Below are 21,951 nucleotides of genomic sequence, written 5' to 3'. Positions count from 1 at the left end.
ACTCTTTGCAGAAACATGTTGAGATATTTAAAACTCAAACAGCCTTGCTAAATGGCACAGACATTGAAGATGGAAGTTCCTATATCATTAAATTGGTCCCAACACCTTTGCTCAGGGTTTCTTTGTGTAAACAGTTTGGCTAACTAGAGTGGGCAATATCCAGTATTCACCCACCCAGAACAGAAAGGGGTAAATGTTAGACTCACCCACCCATGGTGTTGTATTTTATTACAACCTTTTATATTGGAAATCAAATGGAGGAGAAGGGGGAGAAACCTATATAAAGTCCAATATGAGTGCAGATGTTTTCATGAGTCTTACTTAAATTTCACAGCAGACAGGATCTCACAGATCTAAATGGCTTGGAACTTGCCCACGTGCGAGACCCACCCCTTCCCCCATATCACTGTTCTGGCTCTAGCTTGTCCCCCAGAATAAGACAGAGGGTGGTAGTGAAGAGTGTGTTCTATCTGAAAGCCCATTAGCTCTGGAACTCATTCCCCCACCCCTCCTGCTCCAAAATGGCCCAAATTTCTTGACCTTCTGAGGACACTGCAAAATCGTACACAATTGATAAGAGCTGCTGAAGTTTTGGGGCTTTGCATGGAATAGGAAGGGGCAGTATATTTTGCTGTGTGTTTTCTTGTGGGTATGTTAACTTACAAGTGATATTCTAAGAGACTGTACGTTTAATTTGTATTGGGGCACCTAGAGCTCATGTACAGGCATTTTATTTCTAATATATTTTGGATGTAAAGGTGTAGGTATACACAAAGTTTTCCAGAAGTGCTATAATCACAATTACTAGTGCCTTGAGCTAGCACATGTGAACCAGGTCAAGGTGGCTAGAAAATGAAATTGATCAGTCTAGTTAAATTCTCCAATGTGAGTGTAGTGCACCAGTTAGACAAACTAGATTTCATAATTTTTTTTGGTATTAATAACCTTAGGCAGTGATGCTTAGACATGAAGATGTGAGGAGCCATATAATCAATAAAAAGAGTCCTGAAGTGCCACCAAATAATTGTGCCAGGAAATCCTAACTTTACACGTTGATGTTTGCATTGTAATACCGAAGCTTTGTATCATTATGCCTGGTCAGGAAAATATGATTAAAGAAGCAACTTGATAACTATGCTCTGATTATCTTGAGACTCATTGTGGCTTCTTGCTTCTCTTTCACTCGTCACACTCTCCCCCTCCAAGGTACTTTTCTCCTCTCTAAAGGAAGGATTCAATAAGCAGTATCCATAATGATAATCCAGATGTCCAGCACTTTCCATGAGGCCTTGTGTGTCATGGAGTATTCTTTTGATCGACATCGCTCTTGTTCCACCTTAGAATAGGCAGAAGGGGAAGCACAAATCAGGTCTTCCTTATATATACCACATTGATGTGAGAGCTCCAGGTTGAGTATTACCATTCCTCAGGTGGTGATGGTGACATGGCTAAAGACTGGACTGGCAAATGTTGTTGTAACTGGATATATGCATTACTATTGAGCAAAATGAGCTGTTGCCGCTAAAGTGAGCCCGTTTTCTCTGCTGGCTATGAGAATGAGATACCAGGCTCTCAGGTCTTAAATCGCAAAGGCCACGTTGGCCAGCTTGGCAGGGCAGAGTATAGCACAACAGCACCCAATAATTTTTGTTATAGAGAAGGTGCATTTGTTGTTTTCTGCCTTATTAGGAGACAAAGGATCTATTGTAAATATTCAGAGTGTACTGCAGCTATTTATATACTAAGCATATAATCCAGAAAAGAGATGCAGCCCATGTATTTCTGATCAGCAAAGTCAGACAGTAATCCTCATTTCAGCTCTTTTAGCTTCTGCTAATGGTTTTCAAGAACAGCCTCATGATGAATATATTGCTGACACATAACATGGCTTTTTAAAGTAGGTAGACAAGATGGAGTTGCTCCCAGATACACATTATCCCCTTCCCCCTCCGCCCCCACTCTTCCTCCGCAATTCAAAAGCAAATCTTGTGATCACTAAATTAAGGGACCAGCACTGCAAAGTAGTTTAGCTGACATTGCTATTTAAATTTTGAAAAATGAATTGGATAAATTCTGGAATCAATTCTGCAAACATCTGTGTATCATTGTGAGAGTGGCCTTTGTTTTGCAAGTGATCTCCTGCCCATGGGGACAATGTTCTCATGGGAATAGAAGATTTAACATGAGTTGGAAAGACTCAGTGTGGGCCAGATTCAGTTCTGACCTACACAGTGGGCTCAGTTACCTGTTTGGGGACAAGCGGGTTGGAAAACAGCTTGTTGAAAGCTTCAGAAAAAAGGTAGTGAAACATTTTTCCATGAACATTCTTTAGCTGAAACTTCAAATTTTCAAAAAATTTCAACTACTCTATAAACTGAACAAAACCCAGCAACAATATTTGAAAAATTCTTTGTCAAAATTTCCAAAATATTTGTGAAGCCCTAGAAATTGATTTGGTGTGCACTGGCCATGCAAAAAAAAAAGTCACTTACAAATGGTGGGGAAGCAAACGGGCTTTGCAATAAACACGTTAGTATAAGTTTAAGAAGCAGAAGAGGTGTAAAAGGAAAGCAGGGGGATAATTAAGCTTGGAAGCACTGCTTTATTGGGTACACTCTCGTTGCTTTTCCCGTTAGCCCATAGTATGGTCTGTTGGTGTGTACATTGAGAACACTCTGCATGTCTGCTGAATTCTGCATCAGTATAAGTTATGCTGCCTCACTGATTACTATACAATTCCTTGCGCCTATTTTCAACCCATGTACACTGAATTTTGCTCACAGATTTCCATGGGAGTTGCACTTACGTATCCAAGGACTGAATTGGACACTGCTTGTCTGTTTTGATATTTTCCCTGTTTTCATTTAAATGCTCTGGATAAAGATGTTCTTTCCTTGCTCACTATTTATTGTTTTCCTTCCCTTGAAATGGGAACTGCAAATACTGAAATGTATCGAAGGCGGCCTGCTTTCAAGTGTATCTTCTCTTAGTAGCTGTACATTTTATTCCTAGGTCTGTGGCCTTGTATGAGTCATTTAGTCTGTCTGTTCCTCAGTTTACCCATTGATAATAGGGAGTGTTTGGAAGCTTAATAAACATTTGTAGGGCAATTTGAGAGCCTCTGATGAAAGATGCTCCATATAAGTGCAAGGTATTCTTAAAGACTAGTGAATGAGAAAAGCATTTGAAATTTGAAAAAGTTTCTATCTGGATGCAAAGTTCACAGCTTGAACCTTTTTATTTGCCTATATACAAAACAATCTTTGCTACAGAAGGAGTCTGTAGAGCTATTCCTTTTAGAGAATTGCACTATGTATTGCTATATGTAGATAAGCACAGCTCAATTCCCTAAAAGAAAGAAAATAGCTCAATATTCCCCTCTATCCTCCTGAAGAAAGAAAGGACATTTTGATTCTTGGTTTCAGTTGTGTTTTTAATTTACTAAGTATAGTTCCTGACGTATACAGACTCTCAGATGTATAATCACATTACTTTACCATCACAAAAGAGAAAAACTACCTATTTTGGGTCATGGCTTTTTCCGTTTTAGAAGCACATCAGCAATTAATGGCTCATATTTCTACAACACCACTTTAGTTCCATAAGAGCCAATGAAGGGCCTGTCCGGGAGTGAGAAAGGGACTAAATTCATGAATGAAGAACCATAGCAGTTATCCATGCATGAGAGGGAGGGGATCATGGCTGGGCTTACTCGCTGAGCCTCTTGAGCTTTTAGACTAATAAAAGGCCGTATTAATGAATTACTGTGAATGATCATGGCTGATATGCAGGTCCTTTGCTTTTTGAATGTGGTGGGAATGACTTATCAAATTTAGATCTAATAGCCACATATTTGTATGCTATACACAAAGAACTGCCTGGTCTCTTATCAGTTAGTCAATGGCAAGGGTGTCTGAATGAGAGTTATGTTTACATTATTTAGACAGGTAATTTATTTTAATTTCAGCGCTAAGCTTGCTTTATCTAGTACACAGGACCACACTAATTCTGCTCCGGTGTTGTTTAAGTTGCAGAGAATCCTTCTCATCTTTCCTGTTTGTCTTTTGCTGTTCTGTGCGTATTCAAGGCTGCAGTATGTTTTCATTAAACACAGCGAAAAGCAAGTCCAGGTGAATATTAAGATGGAGTAAATGATTAGAAAATGTTGACTGATTTTAGATAGAAATGATAGTTTTTGATTTTCAGCGAAAAAAGTTTTCTTGGCTGGTGGACTCTGCAAAAGCAGCTGGACCCCATATCTTCCATACTAAAGGAATAGATTTAGGGAGTGCCAGAGATGGAGAAAATGCTTTTAGAGGTAGATAAGTTTGGCCAGATAGTCAGCTGGTGTTAATTGTCTTCTCTGCAAAGGAACTAGGCCAATTTCAGTGTTGCCAACTCTTGAGATTTTAATATAGAGTCTCATGATATTTGGTGAATATCTTTTTAATCCCCAGCTCTTGGAGTCATGGGTTAATTTTCTAGTGTAGAAAAGGCAATGTATGGCTAGTTGGAGCAAGTTGATACTGTATGTCTTTTTCCAAGCAGTGAAAATCTCCATTTGTTGGTAGTTGTATTCTTCTACTCTAATACAAAATTGCAAGGCTTTGTGTGGCTAGTGAAGCCAGAGACTAGGCAGGGGCCAAAGTGGCTATCCATGTGAGAAATGCAGTGACTGTAGGCCACTGTTAATTAACCTAGAATCTAGCAACATGGCTTAGCGTCTGTGTGATTAGTTATGTTATCATTCAGCAGTTCAATTAAAGCGAGACATAAGACACAGAGCAGACGTAACTGGGAAAAATAAACAGACAACTTGAGTCAGCCTTCATAATTTGGTGCGACATCACATAAATAAATGCAATAACTTGTTTAGCATAGTTAAGCGGTTTGCTACTCAAAAGCACCCTATTTGCATGACATCCCATTTGAGCAGCAGTTAAGATACGGTAAATTAGTTCTGTGTCTTCAGAGCCTGGCATGTTTCAACAGAAAAGAACCCCCCCCCCATATGCATTTGTAAATTAAAATTCCACGTTTAATTTCCATAGCAACATATAAAAACACAGTCTGTACTGAGATTATTTTGTTTTCCATATTATTGCTGTCATGTTAGTGATGTCTTGATATATGCATGATAACATTAACCCTCTGTAATTACTCTTAATTTTGCACTGTTGTCCCAGAATTTACTGCATTGCTATATCTACAACATGTTGGTATACATCTGGGTTGTAATCTTCTATATTTAGAGGAGATGCACCTGGTATCCTAGCCGTATTTCATTCCAGGTAACTGATTTCTATCTTCCTAATTTTTTTTTTCCTCAAGATTTCAGTTGTATAAGGCATGCATTTTGGTGTGGGTGTATAGAGAACTCAGTATATAAAGGGTATATGACTTTGTTTTACAGTGCTCTGGAATCCTTTGAAAATTTCAAATCTATATTACATATGCCTGTCTTGCCCATATTTGTGCATGAACTGGCAAATACTGGTGTGTGTGTTCAGGTTGATGTGCATGTGATTACATATTGTAGGTCAGGGGTAGTCAATAGGTCAGCTGTGGGCCAAATCCAGATCACCAGATGCTTTTGAACGGACCCCAAAACCTTTTTATTTACTTATCCTTGTGGTTATTTTTTTATTATTTTCTATGGAGTCTGGATCTTGCCCAAGAAATTTGGACCTTGACCAAAAATAATTACCTACCCCTGTTGCAGGCCAACAGATGAGGGGTGACAGATGTCAGGGCCTTGCAAGTTGACTTCCCATTGAAGGAAAAATCAGTGATGCTGAGTTTAGGTATAAACTTAATGCAGCTTCTTTTCTTTACACATATATACCAGTTACAAAGCAGAGATGCTCACAGACAACATATAGATAATCCTCTCTTTCAGGGATCTCAGCCCAACCACCAATTCCTACTTCCCAGGGAGCAACTCTGCCTCAAGAAGTTAGTGAGATTAAGGCAGAGAGAGAACGCCCTTGCTTCTTGCCATAGCTCCCCTGTGCAAAATCCTGCATCAGTAAATAAATAAATAAAATTTGCTTGCAAAAAAAAAAAAAAGAACTTGGGAGACTGGCAGCACCACCTGGTGATTCCTGCCCATAATAATATATAGTCACACGTCGCGATATTTGTGCATTTGAGTCTCTCAGTTTCATTCAGTTAAGTCAGCTGTAGTCCTAAGAAGCACTTAATTATAACAACTCGGTTCTGGAAACTTCAATTGAAAGTTCTGGGGCGGGCAAACTTTTTGGCCTGAGGGCCACATCGGGTTTCGGAAATTGTATGGAGGGCCAGTTAGGGGAGGCCTCTCCAAACAGCCAGGCGTGGCCCGGCCCTGCCCCCTATCTGACCCCCACTGCTTCTCACCCCCGACGGGCCCCCCGGGTCCCCTTCCCCATCCACCCCCCCGCTCCCTGTCCCCTGACAACCCCCAGAACTCCCACCTCTGACTGCCCCCCCGTCGCCCCATCCAACCCCTCCTCTCATTCCTGACTCCTCCCCCCTGGGATCCCTGCCCCATCCAACCACCCCTTCTCCTGTCCCCTGACTGCCCCGGAACCCCTGCCCCCATCCAGCCCCCTCCTTCCTGACTGCCCCCGAGACCCCTGCCCCATTCAGCCCCTATTCTCTGCCCTCTGACCGCCCCAACCTCTATCCACACCCCTGCCCCTTAACCCACCCCGAACTCCCCAGCCCTCTATCCAAACCCCTCGCTCCCTGCCCCAGGAGCTCACAGCCCCACCACCCAGAGCATTTCGCCTGGGTGAACAGCGGGGAAGGGGCCAGTGGCTAGCCTCCCGGGCCAGGAGCTCAGGAGTCGGGCACAGGGACGCCCACAGGATTCAGGGGGCCTGGGGCAAAGCAATTTCAGGGGCCCCTTCCATTAAAAAAATTACAATACTATATTCTCATGGGGGCCCCTGCGGGGCCCGGCGCAAATTGCCCCACTTGCTCCCCGCCCCATGGGCGGCCCTGGGAAAAATAAATCTGCATCTCGGCACAAATCCAGTTTTGAGAAAACTTCTTTACAAGGTATCACTGGTTCTCAGCATCAGCTAGTGCTAAAAACCTAAAGCTCATTAAAAGGGTTGGACAAATATATGCCGTCAAAACTGTTTCTGGATCAAAAACTAGGGGTTTTTAAAAAGCAGAAAAAAATCACGGACAACGTCTGCTTTCCTTCAAAATTTGTTGTGGTTTTTTTAATTGAAAAGCTGAAATTAGTCTGCCATAACCTGAATATGGTTTGGGGTTTCAGAAGTGTGTGGCCAAATATCTGCTGCTTGCTGTGTTTGATTGTTTAAAGAAACAATAAAAAAATTCTGCTTAAAAAAAAATCCAAAACTTTTTGAACCACCTCAGCTTGTGACCAAACGCCTGAGCCCATCCAGGCAGAGATTTTTCCAGGTTTCTGATACTCTGCTGGCTTCCTTGACTCATATCTGTCTCCATAACTTTGTGTTCATTTAGCTTAGAATATAAGAACAGCCATACTGGGTCAAACCAAAGGTCCATGCAGCCCACTATCCTGTCTACCGACAATGGCCAATGCCAAGTGCCCCAGAGGGAGTAAACCTAACAGGTAATGATCAAGTGATCTCACTCCTGCCATCCATCTCCACCCTCTGACAAATAGAGGGTAGGGACACCTTTCCTTACCCATCCTGGCTAATAGCCATTAATGGACTTAACCTCCATGCATTTATCTGTTTCCTAGAGACTGGCTCCATGTGGTCCCTCACAAACTGGAGACGGTTACTGTGGGTTTTTCTTTACTATAGCTTATGTACATACTCCACGAACTGAGCATTTGAGCTTGTTCCAAATCTGGGATGAGCCTATGTTGTGAAAACTGAAATGCTCAAAATAGCACATGCATGTGAATGGACATAGGGTGTTAAAATTAAATTACCCCGGGGTTCTCCAACTGGGGGTCGGGACCCCTCAGGGGGTCATGAGGTTATTACTGGGGGCTGCGAGCTGTCAGCCTCCACCTCAAACCCTGCTTTGCCTCCAGTATTTATTATAATGTTAAATATATAAAAAAGTGTTTTTAATTTATAAGGGGGGGTCACACTCACAGGTTTGCTATGTGAAAGGGGTCACCAGTACAAAAGTTTGAGAACCACCGAGTTAACCCCTCTGGAGCCTCAGGAAATATAGGGGGGGGTCCTCCCCTGGTAAGGTTGGGAAGGAGGTAGGTGGTGTAGGATATTGCTCTTCTCATGTGATCCCTCCCCCAGTGGCTAATTTTAAATGAAGCTACCCTCCCCTGACATGAATCTCCCTATGGCACTGAAATTAAATATAGACTATAATTTGGCATTTGAGAAGTGAAAGGGATGGTAGCCCTAATGGAAAAGCTAACAGCTTGTCTCTTCTGCAAGCCTCAAACTGCTGAATGAGCTTTAGGGTAGGGAAGGCTGTGCCTCCCAAACTGCCTGGCCCTGCCCCCTATCTGACCCCCACCCATTTCCTGCCCCCCAACTGCCAACCTCCCCTCAGAATCCCTGACCCATCCTGCTCCTTGTCCCCTCACCATCCCCCAGAGACACACCCCCCCAACCACCACCCCGGGACCCCACCCCTGCTCCCTGTCCCCTGACTCCCCCAACCCCTATCACCCCACCGCTGAGTCCTGACAGACCCCCAGAATGCCCACGATCCAACCCTCCCCTTCCCTGTCCCCTGACCGCCCCCGCAACTCTGCCCCCTCCCTCCCCCTTAGCCAACCCCCCCCAGCCCTGGCCCCTTACCCCTGGCTCCTCTCTCACCCGGAGCCTCAGCGGATTCAGGAGCTTCGCTCGACAGAGGCAGCGTGTCTCCAGCGGGGCCTGAGCTCTGCCCCGCTCAGAGCCGTGTGGTCAGGGGGCGAGGCTGGGAGCTCCACGCTGAGCTCAGCTCCCTCCGCTCAGCCTGGAGCTCGTAGCCCCGCCCCCTCACCACGCTGCTCTGATCGGGGTGGGGCTCAGGAGCCCCGCCGGAGCCACGCTGCAGCTGTCCAGGATGCTGCTGGATGGGCTGAGGCGCCGGGAGAGGGGAGGAGACGGGGCCGGGGAGGGAGCCTCAGCCATGCTCGTGGGGGCCCCCGCGGGGCCCGGGGCCTGGGGCAAATTGTCCCACCTGCCCCCCCCGGGCAGTCCTGGCCGGGCAGGGGGGTCCCGCAGGCTGGATGTGGCCTGCGGGCCATAGTTTGCCCACCTCTCTGATAGGTTGTGAAATAATGAAATAGTGATGTTTTGTCAATAGTTGTTTTATAGTAAAATTAGGTAGTACTGAAGATCAGTCTTGTAAATAACTGATTCTTACAGTGTGTCTTGGTTTGTTTGTTGCTATTTTAGATTGTGAGTTCCCTGCGACTACCTTGATACAAGTGTCTTCTGCAATGTTGAGCACGTTGTTGGTGATGAAAAAATAAGTAACACGTATTTAAACATCGTGGTTGTATGTTAAATTTTGTGGTTCTCTTGTAGAACCTTTGGGCTTAGAGCTCTGCCAGCCTGTTAATGTCTTGTGTGGTTATTGCATTAGATGTAATAGCCCAAAGTGAGTGCTGAAGTCTTCAGTTTTTTTATAGTAGTAGTAGTTTTATAGTAGTAGTTCTTGCATAAGGCAATGTTTCCTAGGATGTAATCTCTTCTTCATATGTATGTTTTGATTCATGTGTGGTTTCCTTTCAACTCCCCATCCCCACACACACAAAACAGCTTTGGTCTCTGTAATCCTGAGAAATTTCAGGCACCCCGTCCCCCCCTTACTTATTTTAAAAATTATTTACTGAGAAAATTAGAAAGGGATGAGAAATAGGTTTTTGGCATGAAAGGCTTCATGCAGCCTCTACAACACGTTCCCTACGTTGTACAGCATGAGCTTTCTCTCTTGCTCCAGAAACTACTCAAACATAAAGAGGATGGAGATCAAACCCATTAATGTTTTGGCAAGTTCTTTTCTTCCTTTAGATTGGTTGGGACTTTTGTCTTTGACAGAATTGACAAAGGTGGGGGGGGAAGGGGTTACTCATCTTGCATAACTACTGTATAAATTAATTTTCAGTAGCACAGTTGCTGTGTAGGATGTCAAGTTTTCAGCATGCTGTGTGTGTATATAAAATTATTTTTTTTGTAGAGGACCCATCTTTTAGTGGTTGGTTTATGATAGGCCCTGGCTGTGCTTGACCATGCCAAAAATAAAAACCAAGCCTAAGTGCAATGGGTTGATGAGATGGAGACTTGAGTGAGAGTTGCATAACGCGTAATTAATTGAAGTCCAAGTCACCATCGCTTCTGCTCTGATGTATCCCATTGAGATGAGTATATATCTCTAGAGTGAAGTTTAAAAATGAAACAAACTTATTTCAGTCCTTTACTCGTCTCAAAGCATATTGATTTTTGATAGTCTCACATTAAGTAGGTGTCAGTGTATGATACAGTGAAGTGAAAATTAAACCCATGTTTAAGGCCTCATTTTTGGTGGCCTAAATCTTCAAAAATGGTGAATGATTGAGTGCCTCCATTTTTGGGTTCCCAACTTGACTTCTTAACTTGACTTCTGATTTTTCAGAAGGAAGGTGCTAAGCACTTCTGCAAATCAGGGTCCTGTAAGATATCTTAAGTTCAGCACCCAAAAGTTGAGCTACAAGACTCACCTGATAATCAGTAAAACAAAAATAATTATTTTTTTCCATATTCTGAGTGTGTGGACTGACGGGTCATTGTAGGAGGAGCTGGTGATGTGATACTGAAATGCATTTTGGGCCCAATGATCTCAAACCGCAAACAAAAAATAGCCATGTTGTTCTGTGTTTTGTGTTCAGGATTGGTGAGTTCTTTGCTCTCAGTGCAGGATGTGTCTGATGGAAATACCACCTACAAAATCATGTATGTTTAAAAATATGTATTAGTCTTGGTGGCGAAACCTACAATGCCCAACAACATGTGCACACCACATTTCCTCTCTATTATATTTAATATTGATTTTGTGTTATTGAGGTTGCAACATGCAATCCTTTTGCTGCCCCTGCAGCATGTGATTATCACAGTATGATTTGTGCTCCAGTTATGCTCACATTTTTCTTTCTCTGCAATTTTTTGCAGATGCATTATAGCAGGAGAAGTTGCCTTTGGTGTATGATGCTCTAAAGGGTTTTGAGTTGGTTTTTGTGTTTTTCAGCTGAATGAGAATGGAGAATTGAAATGACAGTAGATACTGAGAGCTTTTGCAGCAGACATTCGCAGCTTTGAAGGCTCTCAATCTCTGACCTTTCTGCTTGCTATAGTCAGGACGAATAACCTAAACTACTTGGTCTGTTGGTTTTTATAACAGACATAAAAGATCCCTCTTATCTTTGTTTAGTTGGATATGCTAATATTCATAAGTATACAAAGAGCTTTGACTCCTCTCATTAAGCTGGCATGGAAATGTTGCTTTGAAAATACAATCCAGAGGAAGTCATGCAGTTGGTATAAATTTGGCTCCATGTTGCTGACTAGGAAGATACCATGTTGCATAATGGTGTTTGTTTTTTTAATTCTTCCTTTGTTTTAAAACTTGCTGCCCCACATACCAGTCATCTCTTGTCAGTGCAAGGGCCTCCGACAAAGATCCTCCATAGAACAAGGATTAGTGTAACAGGATCCAAAAGGTCACAGACATAAGAGCTTGTCACACCCTGGTGTGGGAGGATACTTGTTTTCACTCTGCTGTCTTGGAGCTAATTTATTTGGTTTATCTGGCATGAGAATAAGAGGGGGAGAGAACTGAATATCCTTTAATGTGAATAGATTTTGGATGTAGGACATATGTTTATAGCAATGCCAACTCCAAATATTCAAAAATCATGAGTCAAACAACCTCCCTAAATTCATCAGATTGGCTTAAAAATAATGAGAATTTAATAAATTCCTTCTATTGTTGGTTTCCTTTTATTTGCCTTCTGGGTTTTGAGCCTTCTGGGTGCACATTTTCAGACTTTTCTCTTCAACCACAAAGGCTAGGACCTTTTTAAAAATCAAGCTGAGTTTCCCATGTAAGCTCTTGTCTCTAGAAGTTTGGGCTTTAAGTCAAACATCACACCTACTGTGAGAGCTGGCATTACTGTGTATGTAGCCTGTTTGGGAAGATACTTACATGAGATTATGATGATACACATGGGAAAGGAAATAAGTTAATCTTTAGAGTTAATATCAGCGTTTTTAATTACTATGAAGTTTTATTGGAACCTGTATAAACTGAGTAACGTAGTTTTGGGTCATCACTGACCATCTCATTTTTGTCAGCGCTGCTGACTCTGTTGAGCTGGAGAGTTCTCCAAGTTTTACATTGACAGAAATCCCCTTTATGCAAAATCTGTGAAGCAAAAAGCCAAAGAGCTTGGAAAAATTCAGCTAACTCTCAATGTTAGATATTTGCATATGCCAGAGAGGACGCCAATGGGTCACCCTTTTTGATGAACTATATGGGCCGTCCAATCTCCTGAAAATGGCAGTTCTAGGAATTGCTGACAATTTCCTGGTGCATATAGAGTGTAGTCCTTCAATAATGAGTTTTGGTTTGGGTTTTTTTTGTTTCGCATTTTCCATTGCAAGGTATGAGGGACAGATATAATATACAGAACTTTGGTATAACCAGGTGTCGTTCTCCAGGACATAGAGTATGTCCTCCATCTCTTAGATAAATGAATACATAAAAAGGGGGAAGTATAGGAAGTTGGCAGCCACCATGTAAATAGGGGCTTGTCCGGGATTCAGATGACTATGAGCCTCAGAGGTCGGGTTGAGATTTCTTTGATCAGAGAAAGTATGTAACTTGCTGGTGAGTGTATGTTACAGGGCCTTCTCTATGCCCAGTGTGCAGAGGATATGAGTCTGTTACAGCCACAGCTAGAAAGCAAGGCCCTCTCACCACAGGCTAGTGGAAACCTTTTGTACACCTCATATGCTACGGTAATGATTGTCTCCATTAGTAAGAAATTCTTATTTTATTCTTCTTTTAATTCTATTGTTGTTTTAATAATAGTATGTATTAGTTTATTATTAACAGCAATAGCAAAAACTCTTATAGTGCCTGATGTTTGCTAGGTGCTTTACACCAAATAAAAAATGGCCTTTGCCCCAAAGACCTCACAAATGAAGGCTCGACAAGCAAAGACTTGTACCATGTGGCTCTCTTGTGCCTATAATGTATCCCCATTCTGGATGTGAGCATTGTACAGTACGTAGGCACACAGGCATCATGTTAATGGTGACCTTATACAAACCCGGATAGGGATATATGTAAATATCAGTTGTTTTCAAAATCCAGACAAATAGTGCTTTCTTCTCAGGGGATTTAGCAGCTACCATCTTGCTGTACATTGAATTCCCCCCGCTAAAAATTTGGAGCATTTTGGTTTTAGAGTACTTTGAAATATGACAGTAGGCATGATGGTGTTAAATAATACTACAAAATGTCTCCCAAAACAGAACTGCCTTTTGGCCAGTGCAGGGGAACCCAAGAGAGTAGCAGTTAAATGGGTTTCCTTCTCCAAGTTTTGCTGGCTAATGAAATCCTGCTCCTGTAGGGGTTGTGAGATTTCCTTTGGATATTTCTCAACACTCTGTGCTTGTGTATTTTCAGTTGTAGCAATGTCACAGCCATACCTTGGTGTCAGTGTTTTCCTCCGTGTGCTGTTTTCCTGAACTACAGTGCCGCAAATGTCTCAATATTTGTTGCAACCACAGGCTAGCTATAGTTGTGGAAACTGTTTAATAAGTATCAGCAATGTCCATAGCAAGGCAGTCGGGCCACATTCAGTAAGCGGCAGATGCTGAAATCTAGCTGTTCTGAAAGCACTGTGGGTCTGTGTCCCCCTTTTCAGCAGTTGGAGTTGGGCCTGAGGCAAAGAGTTGAAATGCAGAATGAGATTCAAGTCTGCCCTGCGTTGGGGTTGGTGAGCCTTGGTGTCCTAGTTCAACTCATTACATCTCTGGGCACAATTCATGAAGTTTTGGGGAACTGGATCTGGACTTTCAGTTGAGTTATTACCTGTATGCAATAAAATTAAATTAGGAGCAATATACAGATAATAGAGAATGAATTAAGTTGGTCTACTCTATTCATCTCTTATCATTTCCTGGGTTTTTTGGCTTTCAAATAGTGTGATGAAGAGAATGCATCCAGCAGTTAACATTATTTATTTACCATATTGTTTAATCTCTCCCCTTTTCAGCACTTACAGAATCCTGCAAACTTCCATAATGCAGCTACAGAGCTCCTGGATTGGTGTGGAGACCCAAGAGCTTTCCAGAGACCTTTTGAGCAGAGTCTGATGGGCTGTTTGACGGTACGTCAACTCTTTCCATGATGGCATTTCTTCCTCTCTGTGTGCTGTCTGTCAAAGACTGGTAACTGAGTTTGCTGTTAGTCACTGTTTCTGTACAGCATTTGGCTCCTTAATCCCCACATACTAATACATATTTATTTCATAGCAATCAGGGTGACTAATGTTACTTAACATGCAACATAAGAAGGCAATAGGAAATTAATCATTTGGAGGGAAAAATCTTATATAGCTATACTTCATCTCTCTATATACACTAACTGAGCCACTAATTAGGAGAGCCATCGACATTTCAGACAAATCTCCCCTATTGCTTATTTTTGAGGAAGTGGGTGGAAGGGCACTCTTCTGAGGTAACCAGGGCTAGTCCGTCAGCTGATGAGCATTCTAGAGAAATCCATTTCATTTGGCTTAGCCTGTTTCATATGCTGACGTGGGTCAAATCCTACCTTACTACTTGTGAGAGTGCTGTTGACTTTAATGGGACTGCCTGTGTGAGTCAAATGAGCGATGATTGGTCTTAGAGCAACTATCAAATGCAGAATGTACATTTCAGTGCCTACAATGAGCAATTTTTGTTCTGAATGGTGCCGCTTGCCCGGCAGATTTAGGATCCAGGCCAGAAATATTCAGAGAGTCAAGTAAACACTGTGCAGCGGGGGTACTCAAAAGCTTTCTTGCTATTTTCATAACATTACATAATAATGGTAAATTAAAACAAAAGCTTACAAAATATCAAGAGAAACAAATAGATCACCTAGATAGCTTATGCCATCCTTCAGCATAAGTGTTGACAGATGCTTGTTATCCATGCAAAAATACACAAATTGGTTTCATACAGTTTGTAAAGAGCATACATATAGCAGTTACTAAGAGCCGGATTCAGCTGTAATACTCCAAATGTTAAGGAATGGCTCCATCTTAATGTGTTCAAGTGTATAGCATCTCTCAGAACTCTGTCAAGGTATGAAATGAATCTAGTGATCTATAAGAAATTGCATATCATCCTTCCAAGCAGGAAATATTTTTTGAGAGAATTATAAATGTTATTGGGCTCCACAGACTTCTGATGATGTTTAACTGTAAGTTGTCTTAGCAAATTCCCCGATTTATCAAAATATACACATGATGTAATGTGTCCCTATATGTTTATGTTGCATCTGGCAATTGATAAACACTGTGTCTGAGTTTGGCATTTGTGAAAAGGAGACAAATGAAAGACTGGCGCATTATGAACCCACATAGACTCCTGTGTCTGTGGGTTAACTATGCTCTTCTGACCTCATGGCTGAAGACAGCTCAATAAGAGAGCAAGAAAGAAAAGGAATGCCCATATCTCCCTGGTGCAGACTGGTCCCAATAACAAGGGAGATTGTGGGACCAGGAGGATGAAGATATCATCTGGAAAGGTTGTGTCTTGTCACTTCATACCACTAGAGTAGGTATAGACAGTGGCCCCTTACAGGAACATAAAGGTACCACCAGTGAATGAGTCACCAATATCACAGTTTTCAGTGGTACCGACAGTTCCCAGTCCTTCAGGTCCCAGTGTTTTATTTAGGTGGTACAGCAGCTGGTGTCGAGTTAGATGCAGAGACCGGTACTGAAGACTTGCTCCTTGGAATCTTTTGAACATGATCATGCGACTTAGGAGTGCCTAAGTCCTTATGGCTTGGGTATGAGTGCCCACCCCACTTAGATAGGGCTGGGAAAGGATCTCTCCTCCTACACTGTGAGAGTGCCCCTTATTCTAATGAGATGGCCAAGCCAAAAGTTCCTTCCCTCTGCACTCCTATCTTTGCCAACTCTGGCCAATGCACATGGGGGGGGGTCTCCCAGGCTTGGGTCTGACTGAAACCTTGCTGCATGCTCCACTTCTGAAACCAAAGCTCTCATGCTTGCTGTGTTCTGGTGCAGGGAAAAGCAGCAGAAAGTTATGAGCAACTGAAAACAAATTGTATATTGGACCATCAAAAGTAAGGCCCTACTTAATTTACAGTATTGTGGAAACTGTGGATCCCGTAATATTAGGTTTCCACTGCAATTTTTATTTTAATTAGCTCACTTTGCATAGTCCACAAAGTTGCATACATTTTGAGGTTTGCAACACACACTTCTTTCTGCATTAGTACAGTTAGAAGCCCATTTATCTGAGCTGATAGTGGGTGGGGCTTGTGCTGTCAGCTCTGGGTGGCTGGGGCTCGGGCTGTCAGCCCCATGCATTGACTGTAATATCATTCATTCATTCATGCCCGTCACCCCAACCGGGGTATGGGCCGCCAACCACAGATCTCCAGAGTCTTCTATCCTGGGCCATTCGCTCTAGCTGGTTCCAGGTATAGCCCATTTTTTTTTGCTATCAACCTGAAGGTCGCGGTATTTCTTCTTTTTCTTTTCTCTTTTTTTTGGGGGTTGGGGGGTTCCAGGTTGCAGCAAAATGGTTATCAAAAAAGTTAGCAGGCATATTGTTCCAGCAAATTTTTCTTAAACAAATAGGTCTTCTCTGGTTTTTCCAATTTACTGCAATTAATAAAAGTCCCTTATTACTTTCCATGATTTTCCATGTCTTGTCCACAACTCAGCTGCAATTATTTGACAATCATACCGCAATTCAAGTAGGGCCTTAGTCATAAGCAAAATTAATATTAATTTAGCAACTGCATGCTCTATGATATTAAGAACCAAAGCTGCTTATCTTTGGAAACGTTTATCAATTATTTTACCTTGTGGGGGATTATACTATGATTCCCCTCCCCCCAAAAAGTGTAAAAGCCTATTCATTCCATTGCAGCAGGATTATTAATTCTTTATTTTTCCAATCCCTAAAATGACCTTTGAAAACAAATTACTTCGGAACTTCATTACTTTTGGGATATAAATTAAAAAGCACTTAGCCTCTGGCATCATTAGAACATTTGCATTACACGGGATTCCAAAGCAGCTAGCATGCTGATAAATGACCCAGGAATTTCTACAAAACATTAGAAAGGTTTGCAGTATTGGCTCCTCCTTTTCCGTGTGTAAAGAAAAAATTATTTTCTTAATTTTTCATACAACGCACAGACATGATTTTCTGCGCAAACTGCAAAAAAAAAAAAAAAAGAAAGAAAGAAAGAAAAAAAAGTTCAACATGAAACTACTCCTTCCAGCACATAAATGTAGATTTTGTGCTATAAGATAGCACTCAGGATACACTAGGCAACGTCTAAATCCTAAAGCATTCAGAGAATGCAAACAAAGGGCAGGCTTTCTCTGAAATGAGCAGAGTATCCATTCACAAACTGCAAAATTTAGAAATGTGAGATGGAAGACCAGGTCTTCAACACAGACCTGTGTGCTGTTATGAAAAGCCTGTCCAATGTACTTGGCAGATCTTCATGAACAGCAGTTTTCTTCCCTGGGTAGTTCACTTTAAAACTAATATTTTTGCTGAAATAACAAATAAGAGTTCTACCCTTACATAAGACGGATTACTTCAAATCCCTCAAACTGTGGTTTTGATCCAAACAGTCGTTCTTGGGAAATGGTAGGTTGGGGCTACACCCCAGTTTCCTGTGTACAGTCTTAGCTAGCTCTTCTTAGCTTAATAACAAAATAAATTATTTTCTCCTTCTGCGAGTCCCACTGAATCAATATAGCTGCAAAAGAACATGCTGCATATCATTCTGTGCGTCATCTGCAAAGTTGCCTGCTTTGATTGCGAAATCACTGTTGTTGATGTAAGAAACAGAAAGCCATCACAGCATGATTTTCAGATCCTAGATTGAGTTTGAAGTGCCAGCAGTTATGGAAATCTTGTTTTGACTGGTAAACTGCGTGAATCGGATACAGAGCATGTGTGGAACATCAAAACATAATTTTCACAGTATCACTTTTCTCCCAGTGACCACATTTTAGGCTAATGAATAGATTTGCCTTTGTGCATTCCCTGCACTTGGCATTATTCAGGTTGAAATTGCTCCTATAGGAGCCAGTGAGAATATGCTGGAGATAACAGGTCTGGCTTTCTTATTTTAAGAGTAAACTCAGAGTTTGTCAGAGCTACTGAAACTTTGCCAGAAAAGAAAATGGACAGGTTTTTATTAAACCCATAGTGAGCTAGATTTAGGTTGTTAAATACCCTTTCCTTGTTAAATAAAACCCTTTAAAGGACACTTCCTTTATGGGGATATAATCCTAACCTACGAGCACCACCACCATGCAAAATAAAGTCAGTCTCACAGTAATTGTAGAACTGATTTTTATATCTGACCAATGAAAACTCCTGAAATAAGAGCTTAATGTACTTTTAAACAGAAACCCATTTAAACAGATAGAGAAGATGCAAGGAGGTGGAGGTAAATCTTGCATACATTTTTTTTTCTTGCAAGTTACAGACTCCAGAGAGAAATTACAGAAAACAACTTGGAAGAAATAAGTAGAAACATACCTAAAATGCAAACACATATTTGTGGTGTTCTAGCGAGAACCTGTCTTCTAATTTGCAAAGGAAAACGAGGTGCTGTGTGAGCTTCTTTTCCACAAGGGTTACTTGGCAAATCAGATTTGAGAATCTGTATTCTGAAGCCTGAATTCTGTCTATAAATGAAATTGTATCTGTCCTGTTAATATTCCTGAAGTTTCATTTGGATGTAGTATTCTTCTCTGTCTGTCACTAACTGTTGCATACAGTTGTAAAAAACTGATTAAAATAGCTGCCAGTTTGTAACCCAGAGTGGCTGCATTTTATTGCTAGGAGAAATATTTTCTAAATATAGTGGGTGTGAAATTTGTAAAGAAATTTGGAATTAAATCTGCTTTATAAAACTAAAGTTACATTATGTGAGTAATAATCTTTATGCTCTGTAAACATAAGAATATTCATTAGTATTATACATATTAGTATACTATATATGCAGCTGTACTTACTATCTTCTCAAACAATGGCAAGCTCAAATAACCAAGTCCAGATTAGTGAGCCAGTGAATACCTTTAGAAGTGGCTTCATGAGATAACACAGACACATGACTGAAGCATCAGTGATTTATGGTATGGTCCATAGTTTGCAACTGATGTCCACAGTTACATTGTGCATTATCTCTTATTTTCTAGAGGTAGTAGAGATGAGATAGCATCTGCCATTCAATGTTCTGAAATGGTTCAAAGTGAGTCATTGTTTCTGGGGCAGGTTGAAGCCTGGAAGTTCTTTTGTAGGGTCAGCAATCAGGTGTTTGAGACATTAGCATTATCCCAGAATTCTCTCCAGTGTGCTTCAGGATTGAATGAGTCTGCTTCAAGAGTTTTAGCCTGATCTCAAATAGGTTTGTGAGGTTTCAGGCATGTCTTTCGAAGGTTCTGGAGGTCCTCATGAATTGGTAAGTTCTAGTTGGCCATGGTTTGATGTATGCACCGGCTGTTTGTGTGTGTGTGTGTGTCCAGATTTTGGATGGGGCTATATGTGCCAAAGTGGGCAGCCATTGAAGGAGTGTTGATTTTAATGTTCCAGTTATGATTCTCCTTGCGGCATTAAACTACACCTCCAAAGTTAGTATATATGAACTGGTGCATAATGTTCAGCAATCAAGTATACCAGTGCTAGAGTTGCTGTTGTGTGTGTGTGTGTGTGTGTGTGGTGTGGGCGCGCATCATCACCCCATTTTGTGTTTTCAAGTGTTTGGATGAACTAGTTCTTGCTTTTACTTTTTTGCATGTCCTTTTCAAATAAGGTTTAAAAGTTCAAGCTTCTGGCCAAGGTTACACCCAGGTACTTCAGATAGGGCTCATTTCAGACCTGCCGACTGTAAAAGGTGACACTGAGTGGTTCCTTAGCAGCTTTGTTGTTTGTGAAAGGCTATTACCAAAATTTTGGAGGCATTAGGGTAGAGCTTCCAGTATTAAAAGTATGCCACCATTATCTTGAGGTGCTGAAAGGATATCACCAATGGTGGCAAGGTCTTTGCCTTATACCACAAGAGCAATGTCGTCGGCATAAGTGAAGTTATGTGAAATTGTGTCAGATAAGTCACTACTGTAGATGTTGACTAGTAAATGATCCAGCATGGATCCTTGAGGTAGACCATCGCTAGGGGTGTGTGCTTTGCTGATTGGCCCATGGCCCAGAAGGACATGGTATGTACGGTTGTTCAACACCGTGTCCAGGAGTTGCACACTGCTATGGCATTAGATGACCCTTGATCAACAGGCCATATCTCTATACTGTTGTGGTGGCAGATAAATCTGTCAGTTCTGTTTTGGTTTTAAGATTCAGCTGGGAGCCAGCCTCAGTATGACTAGTAATGATGAGAGCTTGTTCACAGAAATTTCCCTTCTGGTCTGAAACTGGCCTGTTCCTTTGGCAGGATGATATCAAAGATAGGGTGAGATGAGCCAGTGAGACCCTTTCTTGCAAGTTGTGGAGAGGCGTGATATTGAGCAATAGCTGGTGGCATCATTTGATGGATTCCCATGTTTGAGGAGGGCAGTGATGATTACCTCATGACTATCACCTTTTTGGGGGTCTTCCTCCATCAAATGTGCAGCAGCGAATAGGGCTGACAACCATGCTCGTTCCTTTGGCTCCAAATTCTTAAGAAATTCAGGATAAATGAAATTTTTCCATTTTTTTTTTTGCTACCAGCTTTTCCACTTTTAGTGGCCACGAGGGCCTTGTTTATTTCTTTTCTAGTATATGGGGATAATAGAGGCAGGACTTTGCCAGACTTTTAGGAAGAGCTCTTTTTGAATCTTCTTTCTAGTCAGCTTATCAGGTTTTGTCTTTGAGCTACAGAGAGAGTGTGAGACAATAGCACTGACCATCACTTTTGATTGGCAGTGTTTGCTGGGTCAGCGACTTTAAGCTTATGGAAGAGTGCCAGGGTTGCAACGGGAATGCATGAAGTCAAGACCCTCCACTGTCTCATTCCATAGCTTCACGTGGGCAGATTTCAATGACTTAATGCTTTTGCTGTGTCTGGATCTCCACTCTTCTCATACTCTTTGAAGAGTGCTTCTGTCTCCATCTGCCAAGCAAGGAGTGTAGACCTGTGATGGCCAAGGGAAATGAGCTTCACGGTTGCTTTGATAAGATAGTGAACTAAGTGGCCATAGTTTTCTGGGTTCAACTGGATACAATGTATCAGTCTTCAACTTATGCAGTATATGCAACCCAGTTTGCTTTGAGAAAAATTCAATGAAGGTTTTGGATTTAATTCAATCAGCAGAACTCAACAGCCGACATGCAGAATAGTGGAACAATACTGGCTGCAAGGAAAGTTACCAACCACTGTTCGTGAAGCTTGCGGGGTAACATCATTATTGTTTTTCATCAGAAAGCAGAGTTCAGTGTTCTGTACTGTGGTACCTCTGGCTGAGCAAAAATCCCCTGATCATTTAGGGTCAAAAAGAAGATGGACAGCTGTGTACAAGACCTATGTGTGAGTTACTCACCAGGTGCATCATAGCACTGTTGTGAGTGGTAGCTATAAGTAAGGCTACGTTTTAGTCAGTGGTATTTTTAGTAAACATCATGGACAGGTCACAGGCTGTAAACAAAATTCATGGCAGAGAACCTGTCCATGACTTTTATTAAGAATACCCATGACTAAAACTTGGGCGGGGGTCCGCGGGTGCTCGGTAAGGTGTGG

The 21,951-nt window shown here is 41.8% G+C and overlaps 1 protein-coding gene and 1 long non-coding RNA gene across 18 annotated transcripts in view; one reads left to right on the top strand and one right to left on the bottom strand.

Moving 5' to 3' along the window:
* The window catches only part of LOC120409359, a 38,093-nt gene extending 29,212 nt beyond the window's left edge, over window positions 1-8,881 (bottom strand). Inside the window, exon 1 of one of the 2 annotated variants that reach the window (XR_005601265.1) lies at window positions 8,787-8,881. This is a non-coding gene — a long non-coding RNA (uncharacterized LOC120409359). Of the gene's footprint in view, window positions 1-8,768 lie in introns of both variants that reach the window. The other variant, XR_005601266.1, reaches the window with a different exon arrangement.
* ZMIZ1 (zinc finger MIZ-type containing 1) overlaps window positions 1-21,951 on the top strand; it is a 486,685-nt gene that overhangs the window by 283,437 nt on the left and 181,297 nt on the right. For all 16 annotated transcript variants that reach the window (XM_039547295.1, XM_039547296.1, XM_039547307.1 and 13 more), the window contains one exon: window positions 14,219-14,332. In XM_039547295.1, coding sequence (XP_039403229.1) covers window positions 14,219-14,332 — 114 coding nt within the window. The remainder of the gene's footprint in view (window positions 1-14,218; window positions 14,333-21,951) is intronic.

The sequence above is a fragment of the Mauremys reevesii genome, linkage group 7 (assembly GCF_016161935.1).
Source record: "Mauremys reevesii isolate NIE-2019 linkage group 7, ASM1616193v1, whole genome shotgun sequence".
Classification (NCBI taxonomy): Eukaryota; Metazoa; Chordata; order Testudines; family Geoemydidae; genus Mauremys; species Mauremys reevesii.
Note: the sequence above shows the minus strand (reverse complement) of the source record. Positions and strands in the feature narration are given on the sequence as shown.